At 37.4% G+C, this 12625-nt stretch overlaps 1 protein-coding gene across 4 annotated transcripts in view; it reads right to left on the bottom strand.

Moving 5' to 3' along the window:
• The window catches only part of ATG10 (autophagy related 10), a 393520-nt gene that overhangs the window by 160921 nt on the left and 219974 nt on the right, over positions 1-12625 (bottom strand). For all 4 annotated transcript variants that reach the window (XR_004423559.1, XM_033110956.1, XM_033110957.1 and 1 more), the window contains exon 3: positions 464-565. Coding sequence is in view for 3 of the 4 variants with exons in the window: in XM_033110956.1 (XP_032966847.1) it covers positions 464-565 (102 nt within the window). In the remaining variant the exon portion in view is untranslated. The remainder of the gene's footprint in view (positions 1-463; positions 566-12625) is intronic.

Genomic DNA, 12625 nt, shown 5'->3' with positions numbered 1-12625 from the left:
TTTTCAAGTCAAGGTTAAAGTCCCCTAAGGAATGAGACCCAGATCTAACACATCTTAAAGGGTATAGGGGAAAAGAGTTAAACATAGACTAGGCAAAGAGGTCTCCAGCCAAGTATTAAGCAGCCAAAGCATAGGTCTGTGTTATCCTGGGGGGATTTCATGGGAGAAAAGTCAACAGGCAATGGACGGTATCTGAGATCTTCAGAGCCAGATAAACACAAAGAGTGAAGGCTCACTACACTCTATATAGACTCAGAATGGAGCTCATGTTTGCCACAATTCCTGCTTTCAATATTATAGACAAAGATACCTCCTGACAAAAGACGTTCACTTCTCTCCCAAAAGCAGGCCCAGGATCCAATGGCAGTTAATTTTTTAAAAATATATATTTAACAGATTTAAATGTTTAAATTTATACTTCACAAAGACTGAAAAGGAGAATATAACATAGTAAATCACTCACCTCCATGGGAAGACACTCCTGTACATGGGCAGATGTTCCTGGATGTCCCATCCCAATTTTAACTTGAAAATGCGTTTTGCACATGTAGCCATCAGAACAGTCCTGTGTTCCATCAACCAAAGAATACATAAGAAAATGCCAATTATTTTAAGAATTCATCATTCTAAGAGCTACAGATTCTCATAAATTCCAAGCAAGCAATGAAAAACTAAATATATTGAATAAGATGAGATAATATGGATAAAGAAACTCATCCCAAAACCCTGTGCATAGTAGGTACTCAATAAATAGAAGTTTTAATCCCCCACCTTTCTCACTTATTAATGATGTTCTCTTTCTTAGATTAAATCCCCCCACTTTCATTTTCCCAAAAACAAAAGTCATAGAGCAAAGCTTTAGATTGGCAGCTGCTAAAATACATATGTAATGGATTTTAACTTATAGAATATTTTGTCAAATACATAATATTGATTTTCATAACATATATAGAAAGAGAAATTTTAGGAGGACTTGCAACAGATCTTGAAACTGGAACAGACCTTCCATTTCAATTTCTTGTTCAAGGTAAGATCTCCATGAAAATGTCCCAGGGAGGTAATTATGTAGCACCTGCCTGAGCATTTCCAGGAATCTACACTTTACTCCCTTACACCATTGCCACCTCCATTTTCATACATGGTACACTGTTCATTGAGAAAGTTTTGCCTTACATTGCATTGAAATGTTTCCCTTTAACGTTAACTCACTGGTGCTACTTCGACCCTCTGGAATCTAAACTCTTTTCCACACAGCCATTCTATGAAGAGTTGAAGGCAAACGTTCAAATGTTCTTTAAAAAAGATGATATCCAAGCCTTTCACCAGTTGCATTCCTCTCCTGTTTCTTATACTTGCTCTTAAATACACTAATGGATGATCATTTAATTGTGGTCGGTTCTTTTTTCTTTTTTTAATTGAAAACGTGTTTGAATTCAATAAAGTCATGTGCAAAAATGTAATACCTCCTCATGCAGAAACATACTCAAATATCAATAAAAATTATTATCAACCAAACTGTCATGCTAACGTTCACATTTTCACAGATTTAAAATAATTATAATTAAGAAAGATGTGGTTACTTGGTCTGAAGCAATAAGAAAATACAGAATAGAATTCCAACTGAACAATTCACTTAAATACTTTTACTAAGATTCAAAAGTCCAGTTTTTAATTATAAAACAAGAAAAGAAAAATGTTATAGTGTTTGTGAACAATTCAATATTGAATATATTTTACAATTTGTGTCATGTCAACTATGCTAGAGCATTTGATTTTAGGTAACTATATGGGATGAGTCCTAAATCCAATATGACTGGTGTGCTTATAAGAAGAAGGAAATTTGGCTATGGAGGCACAGACACACAGCGGAGAAGGCCACGGGAAGACAGAGGCAGAGTTTAGAGTGTTGTATCTACAACCCAAAGAATGATGAGGATTGCCATCAACCACCAGAAGCTAGAAGACACAGGGAAGGATTGTTCTATAGAGGCTTTGGAGAAAGCATGACCTTGCAGACACCTTGATTTCTGACTTCCAACCAACAGAACTATGAAAAAATAAATTTCTGTGTTTTAAGACAACCCATTTGTGATACTTTGTTATAGCAGCCCTAGGAAACGAATACAAAAAAACGTATTTTCTGAGAAATATGGAGGGACCTTTACAATGCTTTCCAGTTAGCCAGTCTAACATCCCGCCAGCACCCACACAAGGTCCCTGCTGGTTGGTGGTGATCAGTACCCACCAGCTCTAATTGGCTGGACCCAACTCAGTCTGACTAATTTATGCCACTGCTACAGGCTATTAAATATTGTGACTATCGTTCCTTCCTGTAAGGTAAGCAATCAGGTATCCAATACTACCATCTTGCATTAATTCATTAAGGTTCTGCACTTTGTAGGTTGAATCATTGTTTTAAATTCCAGCTCTACATAATCCTAACAACACAACATACCCCTAATGGCCTTCTACCACTGAAATGTTTGTATTTAGACAATGTAAATTACTTTTAATATTGGCTTAAATGGAGAAAGAGATATGCAGTTTTTGTTGTTGTTGCTTTTTACATCAAGTATCCATTCCCCTTTCTTTTGGAATAGCAGCCACTTTTCCTCTAAAGAATTATTCCCTTCTCCCCTGTCAGTGTGGATGTGACCCCCCAGCTCTAGTCATGGCCCCCCAAGAATAGTCACAGGACTCTGATCTAGCCAATCAGGGTACTAGTCCTGCTGGCCTCAGAGACTCGGGAGAGCAAATAATCCAATCAGAGCCAATAAAAGTGATTCAGGACTTTTGGGGGGGGTGGGGCAGGGTACAAGGCTGTTCTCTTTTTCACCGGATTTGAACCAGAAAGATAAAGCCCTGGCAGTGTTGGCAGCCACCATGTAATTAAATGGAGTCTGAGAATGAAGCCAATGAAGAGGAAAGTAAGGCCATCAGATGCAGAGTCCAGATCCTGATTACACTATTTATACCAACCATACCTAAAGCTAGCTCTACACTCAAATTTTATAATTACATCATCCCAAAAAGTCCCTACTTTGCTTTACCCAGTTTGGGCCGGGTTCTCTGTCACTCACAACCAAAATAATCTTTCTATTAAATGACATATATATTGTACTTATTAGTTTAAAACTAGAAGATTTGCTTGTGCATTGTATCATCACTCTTGTTATGATAGATCATCGATAGTTGATTATATAAAAGATTTACCAAATACAATGAAACTATAATAGTACGTGTTTGTGAGATAAAGTACTGACAGTCTGCAATTTAAAAATAATCTAGCAAGTTAGGATCCTTAGTGCAGAATCTAGACTGCCATTCCACATAAAAACCTGGTCCCCATGGAGACTAAAAACACCCTGGACCTGCATGGGAGGAGGCAGGAAGAAAAGAGACATTCTAGTTTATCCAGTTCAGTCGTCCCATTTCAGAGATAACAGGGTGAAGGACTGAAGCACTCTCAAGAGACTTGTCTTAAAGCTAATTAGGGGCAGAGCTGGAAGTGGAAAGCAGGCCTCTTGACCCCAGTGTTCTACTACACTAAGCAAATTCTGCCAGAGAGCGGGATCATGGCAGAAAAGTGCTTACTGACTCATGTGGACTGGCGTAAGCCAGCACTCTGCACAGTGAATAACGAGCTCGAGCCACTTACGTGTGGTCTGGGGACAAGCAGCCTCAATGTCCCCTGGGAGCTTGTTTGACTCGCAGAATCTCAAGCCCCACCTCAGACCTCCTGAATCAGAATCTGTATTTAACACTCAAGTGATTCATTCACATGCACATCTGGAAGCAGGGAGGCAGCATGCACGGCAATCCCTAATTCAAAAGGACTGCAAACTGTTTGCATTAAACAGTAGTTCCCAACTCTAGCTACACATCAGAAGCACCTGGGGAGTTTTCAAAATGCTGTTTCTGGGTTAGGTCCCCCTCAGAGCAGTGAAGTCAGAATCTAAACAGCAGACACTAAGGCAGTAGCCAGGGTAGAGAACCACTGCACTAAATTCACTGGAGTCCCTCTTTTGAACTCTAAGAACATAGTCAACCCAGGGCTCTAAGGCTGCCTCAGGAGAAAAGATCACAGCAACCCCCAACCTTCGGGAACTCTGCATGTGCTAAACGCGCCTCTATGGATGCCCATCCGGGAGCTGAGACTGTGCTGAGGCTGCTTGGTAAGCGGTCTTCACCACCATCTCAAATCCCACTTTTGGGCAACTGACCCAGCCTTGACCCAGTCCTATGTAACTGGCATTGATCTCGTAACTTAAAACTGTTGTTGTCCCATGTCCAATTACATTTCAACCATCAGGACTCCTTGCTGCCTAATCCACCACAGAGCAGGTGGCTTTCCTTTGTCACGGTAGAAGAGAAACTATTATAATAGGAAATGTCCAGGTGCTATAGTCCAGACACCACTAATAAAAGAGAATACTTCCTCACAGTCAAAACTCCTCAAGTTATCTACATAGAATGCCCTTCACCTTACACCAAAATAAGGAATAAAGATTTAAATGAAAAAAAAATACTATAAATGTGCTATATGAAAATATTGGAGAATATAAATACATACATAGAGCATTAAAAAAATACTCAAAAAGTAAACAAAAACCTCAAAGTCATAATAAAATATTGATAAATTCTACTGTATGGGAAAAATTCTTAACATCATAAAGCAAAAGACAAATATCAAAATGTGAAAAAAAGATTTTTAGCTCGTATCATAGAAAAGGACTAATTTTGTCAACATATAAATAGCTTTAATTTCCTCTATATATGAATAATTCCAACAAAATAATAAGAAAAAGACGAACAGCCCAAAAGGAAAATGAACAAAGAAAATAAACAGATAGTTTACTAAAGAGGAAGTACATATGATTAATCATGTAAAAATATGATTAGTGTTACCCATAAGAAAAATATAAATTAAAATTATATGATACCATGTTTTTACCTATCAGGTTGACAAAAATCAAAAAGTATGAAATACACTGTGTAGACAAAGATGTGGATAAAACAGTCACTCTCATACACTGCCAGGGGCAGGGTAGTTTAAATTAGTATAACCTCCCTGAAGATTAAGTTGGCAATAACTATCCCAATTAAAAATGTACATATCTTCCAACTAGAAATACTGCTTCCAGGAGTTTATCTTATGAATATAGTTGAATATGAGGAAATAAACTTCAGGCAATGATATGCATTAAACTTTTGTTTTTATAACACAATATTGGAAATAACCTAAATGCCTATCACTGAGGATTGGTTAAATTAATTATGGTATATCCAAATACTGGAATGCTATTCAACCATAAAAAATGAGTAAGTTCTGTAAGTATTGATATGGAATAATAATCAAGATAGGTCATTAAGTTAAAAAAAAAAGATGTGCAAAACAGTATGTATATGTTATATTATGCTACCATTTGTTTAAATATACATACATATGCTTGTGTATGCACTGAATATATCTGGAAGGACATCCAAGACACTGGTACTGGTGGTGACCTCTTAAGGGTTTAAGTGAGGACAGTGGGAGGGTTAGAAAGGAAACTTTTAGTGTACAAACCCTTTTGTGCCTATAAATAAATAACACTTCATGTTAAACAAATATTTCATTGATTGCTCTTTGAACATATGCCTTGAGGCCATCACATTGCTGCAACAGATTCCAACCTTGAACTTCTCCGGAGAAAATGTCCTAAAGGCTTTATAGAACCCTAGAGAGATAACCAAGTTTTCTACTGTAGTGCTGACTGTATATTGGATAGAGATCCAAGAATTTCCTAACAAAACATGTTTGAGTCTGCTTTCTGACAAGCTGTCATGGGCTATGCCACCCAGGGAGCGATGTTATGCCTGTTGGAATCCAGCAACCAAATAACTATAGGGCTTCTGTTGTTGAATTTTAATAAGCTTTTAACGATCTTCTCTAGAAAAATACTGCTATCTAAAATAATTGGGTGGTTATCTAAGGGCCTTAACTCTACTGTGGAATAAAGTATTGCATATGGGACTTAAGCTCAAGTTAACTGCTCAGAATGATCAGCTTCAGGAAGAGGTAGATAAGGCCGTTGGGGAGGAATTAAGACAAATAGAAGTTTCTAGGTCACTGCACTGATCAAACAGGACTTTCACGGTTGGTGGAACCCTGAGGAACAGGCCAAACCAAGTCCACAAATCTCAAATGGTTGTTCTTTTCTCTTGGTAAAAAATCAAACCAAAACTACCAGTAGCTGCCCAAAGCTGATTAACCATGGGGGCAAAAAAAAAAAAAAAAAAAAAAGAAAGAAAGTAAAAACTGCTGCTGAAAAGCAAAGCTTGCACTGAGTAGGTCAGACATTAAATTAATATCTGCCAATTTTTTTCAAATGTCAAAGTTACGAGTAGATGGTTTTAATTAAGGAAATTAATTAAGGAGTTAGAGATCCTCCAGAACACAGTTCTGAATTTGGTACTGTTTCCCCCTCATGCCCGCCTAATCTCACTAACTCTGGTTTCAATTTCTAATACTGAGACACCTTCCAAATGCAGGTGTGGACCCTAGCCAAGGCTGACTCTGTTGCCTCTGAGTCAATATCAAGAGTGACCAGGTCCAGACAAAGTAATTCATGGGTAACTACTACTGGCCTTAGACTCACTTAGGCAAAAATTCAAAAGACCCAAAACTCAAAAACCCAAAAGTGAAAGTAACGACACAATGCATTTCATCTTTGAAAAAGACCTTTGTACATTTCTAATTTTCCCTGTTCTTAGAGTTATAAAACATGACACAGCCATTTATTAAATAGTCCATCCATACCTCAGAACTTTCTGGGAGAGGGTTAGAGCTAAACCTCAGATAATAATAAGTTCCAGCTGAGGAAGTTGGGGTTGTCCTTCCAGGAAATAATCAAATCTTCTGGATGTGCCCATCCAAGAGTCCGAGAACCCCTTGCTCCACCATTTGCACGTTACCTATAATGATTATTGCTTTTATCTGTGTGACCTAACATGCGAATTCCTACTGAACACATTTGTTCATTAGCTGGCAATTAAACCACACAAAAACCTTTGGTGACCATTGGTCCTTGGGTGGAGACTCTGTGGCTCTTTCCAATTTGAAAGAGCGTTCTTTGAAAGTATGAAACTAAAAGGGAACTTGTAGGATTTTGACTTGAAATAGTCTCTCCACAGCAGCAGTGTGTCAGAGGGTAATCTGCCTTCTACCACAATACTTAGTTCAGCAGAGGATCTTGTTTACGTTAGCATACTTATTACATACTTCTATTAGCTTTAAATGTCTAATCCACCTATAAACAAAGCACAGAGGACTAATTATAGTTACGGAACATAATCTACATATTATAAATCTTGATGATGACGTAAAGATAATATAATTAGTTTTAAAAATCAGAATGGTGACCAGGAAGGAATGTGAGAGACAGTATAAGTACAGTAAATTCCTCATCTACCACAGCAGGAATCAACAGTGATTGTACAAAAACGAGAAATCAGGAAGCAGCAGTCTACTGTTTAAAGTTACAGGGATAATTATGAGAATAACTAAGGAGTTATTCTTCATCAATAAGGGTTCCATTAAACAAATTTAACGGAAACAAATGTGATGAAAATACAATGGAATACTATGTAGTTATTAGAAATGAGCTCACAAAGAAAGATGTCCATAATGTAATGTTAGGTGGAAACCATAAGTTACAGAACGATCCCATTTAAGGGTATATATTATAAATGTGCATACGCATATTTATATGTGCACACACAAAAACTACAGACGAATCAGAGGAGAAGGAAGAAAATACTTTCATCTGTCTTTTTACATCTGTGTATTATTAGACTTTTTACAGTGATCATGTATTGTTTTCCCTTATAAAACTTAAATAAAATAAAGTAAAATAAAGACAAAACCCATGAAAGAAAAAGTAATACTGTGCTAGGGAGACTGAGGAAGGCAAGTTCATTCAAGTTTTCCTTCTACTTTCTGCAATCAATGTGGTTCTAAGAACCATACAATGTTCTTGCATACAATGTAAATATCGGTTTTATTTTCTCTCATTTTTAAAGTAAACATCTAGTTGCTAAACCAAAACAACAGCAACACTTCTTACCTGAGTCATTATCTAATAACACCATACCATCACTTAGTTTTCCAAGTGGACATTGTTTTATGTCACTTAGGGCCTTCAATGTTCAATTCCACTCAATAAAGACATGCTGAGAACCCTGCCACCGTGCTCGTTTGTATAAGAAGCTCGTTTTCTTACAATAGCCCTGCTCCCTTTTCCTGGCAGGACTTTTAGACCTACCAAGCCCCCCTTCTTTTCACCTCCAACCCCTCCCGACTTCCTAGATGAGCAGAGCTCACTGCTCTCCACTTTCCTGAATGCAGGTCAAAGCACAGCAAGGGCAGAGGCCCCAAGGAATAAGGAGCAGAAGAAAATCAGACACTTTTCAGGCCAGAAAAGAAGGTTACTGGGCCAATTTAGAGACTTTATTTGGGGGTAAGCGCACAAGTATAAGTAAACATACGTACTTACACAGCCTGCTTATTTCACACAAGTTTTTAAAAAAGGATTACAGTTTACATGATGTTAAATTCCTTCCCTTTCTTGGAGCTAAAGCATCAAAAGTAAGTTTAAATCACACTGGTTCCATTTCCCTTATTAACACTTTCAACAAATATCATTACAATGTTAGGTTTCACTATTAAGCATTTGTGGGATTTCATTCTCTTTTCCTTCTTTTGCTTTTAATAATGTTTGGTTTTCGGGTTTTCCAACTTGCCCATTTTGAGTTTCCAATTTTCAGTTCATAGATGTGGGACCTCTGTATGTGCCCTCATATTTTTTATTATATTAAACAATTCGGTTTTGTCTCCCAGAGCAGTCCCGCTTATTTGTGCCCAAGGAATGGCCAATGGATGCTGTAACTGACTGGAGAGGATATGGGGAACCAGCTGTAGTAAAATAATTTTTTTCTTTCTTTGTTTCCACTTCCAATTTAAGTTTGTAGAGATTTTGCCATATTTTGTTTGCTCTAGTTGAAATGTTCTCAAAGGTTTATCATTGCTTTTCTGATATCGTAGATAAAAAAAAAAAAGAAAAGAAAAAAACATATAGATGACCTAAGTTCTGACCTTCCCCATCTTGATTTCTGGATTTAAAGTTACTCTAAATCTTATTCCTTTCATAAATAAATTATTTCTTTTTATAACGTTACTATTATAAGAGAATTGTTCAAGAGAATTAAGAGTATTAAAGTAATTTTGTATTTAATAAAGTAAATTGAAAGAAATTTGATAGTCTGACAGTAGACAATTATCAGGGTAGCACGCTGTCACTTTGATATCAAAGCACTATTCTTACAAAGCCGCACAAATAATTGATTAACTTATCTAGTTTTTTTGTGGAATGAAAGGTGCCTGAGCTTAAACACTTTTACGCAGAGAAGGATCCTGCTTTGAGTGTGAGAAGAAGGAATGGGGAGGTGAGAAAGAATGCCCTTCCGGGCATGGGTGCCATACAAAGTACCACAAAACGGGTGGCTTAAAACAACAGAAAGTTATTCTCTCCCACTTCCGGATCTAGAGGCTAGAAGTCCAAAATCAGCTTCCCCAGAAGAAGAGCTGAGGAAGGACAGAATCCACGGTCAGTGCTTCAGAAGCTGTTCCAGCCTGTGGATACCAGGCCAGATCCTCATGGGTGCTGCTGAAAACCAAAAGGGATTTGACCAAAAATGGGAATGGAGGCCCTACAGCTTTTAGAGTAGGTTGCATGATAGTATGTTCACTGATTTTTATCTATGGGGTCTGGATAATGTGAGATTGAAGATTTTGTTGGAGTCATTCTACTTGCAAAAGAGTATTCGATATCCACTACTTGGATCAATACCAGACACATGGCAAACTCACGCTGTAGGCAGAGAAGAGGGAAAAGGAGGAAGGAGAGAGGTAGGATGTTATCCACTCAGCCTTTGTTATCAGTGTAACAAAAGTTTCCTCACACATTTCCCAGAAAGAGTCACAATCTCTGCCTTCATAGTCATTTCCATTCTAAGCCTGTGCATGTTTAAAGCTCTTACACTGAATGCCTAACCCTTCTGTGTCTTCCATCACAAGTCCTGCTTCCCATACCTGACAATAGGAAGTCTCAGAAGAAGGAAGACTGTTGCCTCTGCCTCAAGGCAGGGGCCGTGTGAAAGCCAGGCTGACACAACGTGACAGCAGAAGGAGAGGAAGCAGAGCACCCCACCCCATACTTATGCTACAAATATTAGGGACTCTTCCTTTAATACCGCTTCTCCTTCTTTTCCATGAGTTAATCATGATCAACCTTATGATTGGAAACAGACCAGTTGAACCGGTGATCATATATGTAATAATGTCCTAGCCTAAAATCTGTATTTATTAATTTTACACTTCATATAATCAAGGGACACACTGGTACCCTCCAAGAATTTTTGCAGTTTTCTAAGTGTTTCTTTGGTCGTCTAGCCATGAGAGAATAACAGAGACTATATTTACCCTCCCATCTTGAACAACTAGAAAACCAAACAACAACACCTGAAATCAGGGTTTTTGGATATTGGACACAAGCAGTGAAGGACAGTGACCTCTGAGAGAAGGGAAATAAACAGGTGAGCTCTATAAGTGTCCCAGCTCACAGCCAGGAGAAAGGTCTTGTAAAAGAAAAGGTAAAATGGCAGATGATTTCATTGTTTGCTTAAATAATCTAAGAGAATCAACGGAAAAAGTAATAAAATAATTAAGAGTTCCAGAAGGTAGCCAGGAAAAAGATCGACACATAAAAATCAATAACTTTACAAATGTAGTAACAATCAATTAAAATTATAAAGATAAAACGCATTCCTGGTATGAACCAAACCTGTCAAATATCCAGGAAAATACCTATCATTATGCCAAGAAAACTCTACAACTTTACTGTTGAACATAAAAAAAAAATCCATAGTTTTTTTTTTTTTTAATAAAGCTTGTAAAGTGATTCCAAAATTTATCTAAAAAAGAAAGTAAACAGGGGTAGTTAATTTTTTTAAAAAGAACAAAGAATGGTAGAATTATCAGATATCAAAATCAACTAAAGATAACTCATTATAATTAAAATATATGTTACTGTGACAGAGAAGAAAAGCAGATCAGGGATTAGGACATGGAGTCTAGAAATAGACTCACTTGTAGAATTTAATATATGTTAAAAAGAGAATTTTGGATCACTGATGGAAGAATAGATGAGTCAATACTGATTATTATTAATGAAGTCAACTGACTCATCATTAAATAAAATAAACTACATTACCACATCACGTAATCTCCAAAATAAATCGCTGGTGGATTAAAGCCCTAAATATAAAAAAATAAAATAATAAAGTTCTAAAGGAAAATACAATAGAATACTTTCATAATTCAAAGTAAGGAAAAATTTCCTAGGCAAAACCAACCCAGAAGCCATAAAGCAAAAGACTGGCAGATTTATTAAAAATTAAAAACTCTTGGGGCCGGCCCGGTGGCTCAGGCAGTTAGAGCTCCATGCTCCTAACTCCGAAGTCTGCCGGTTCGATTCCCACATGGGCCAGTGGGCTCTCAACCACAAAGTTGCCAGTTCAATTCCTCGAGTCCTGCAAAGGATGGTGGGCAGCGCCCCCTGCAACTAAAATTGAACATGGCACCTTGAGCTGAGCTGCCACTGAGCTCCCAGATGGCTCAGTTGGTTGGAGTGCGTCCTCTCAACCACGAGGTTGCCGGTTTCAACTCCTGCAAAGGATAGTGGGCTGTGCCCCCTGCAACTAGCGATGGCAACTGGACCTGAAGCTGAGCTGCGCCCTCCACAACTAAGACTGAAAGGACAACAACTTGAAGCTGAATGGCACCCTCCACAACTAAGATTGAAAGGATAACGACTTGACTTGGGGGAGAAAAAAAAAAAAAAAAAAAACTCTTATATGACAAATGATACTATTAACAAAGTTAAAAGAGAAGTGACAGTCTGGGAAAAAATATTTGCAATAAATACAGGAAATGAAGGATTGATAGTCATAATGTATAAGATTCTCCTACAAATCAATACTACAAAGACAAGCACAACCCTACAGTAAAACAGACAAAAGGTATAAACAGGAAATTCCTAAAAGAAATAACAGTGGCCAATAAGCATATGATAATATGCTCAATATCAGTATAATGAGGAAAATGCAAATCAAAGCAATGTATCATTTTTCACCTTTTAGAATGAAAAAACATAAAAGATTAGTAATTACCCAATTTTACAGAGAGTATGAGAAAATGGGCATACTCATCTACTTTTTAATAGCGGTACAAATTGCTACAGTCTAGAGAGAAATTTTGTCTGTGTTCTCATTCATTCATTCATTCATTCAATAAATATTATTAACACCTACTTTGTGCAATGCATCGCATTACGTAGGCCCTAGGAATACAGCAGTGAACAAAACAGACAAAAGTTCTTGTCCTCATAGAGCTTGCATTCCGGAGTACCAGGGTCAAGGGCAGAGAAGATAACGAATAACTAAATATGCAGAGCAGGTGTTTTTAAGTGCAATAAAAATAAATAAATTAGGGTAAGGGGGATTGAAAGTGACAGGATTAGGAAGA

This window comes from Rhinolophus ferrumequinum, chromosome 7, assembly GCF_004115265.2.
Source record: "Rhinolophus ferrumequinum isolate MPI-CBG mRhiFer1 chromosome 7, mRhiFer1_v1.p, whole genome shotgun sequence".
NCBI lineage: Eukaryota > Metazoa > Chordata > Mammalia > Chiroptera > Rhinolophidae > Rhinolophus > Rhinolophus ferrumequinum.
Note: the sequence above shows the minus strand (reverse complement) of the source record. Positions and strands in the feature narration are given on the sequence as shown.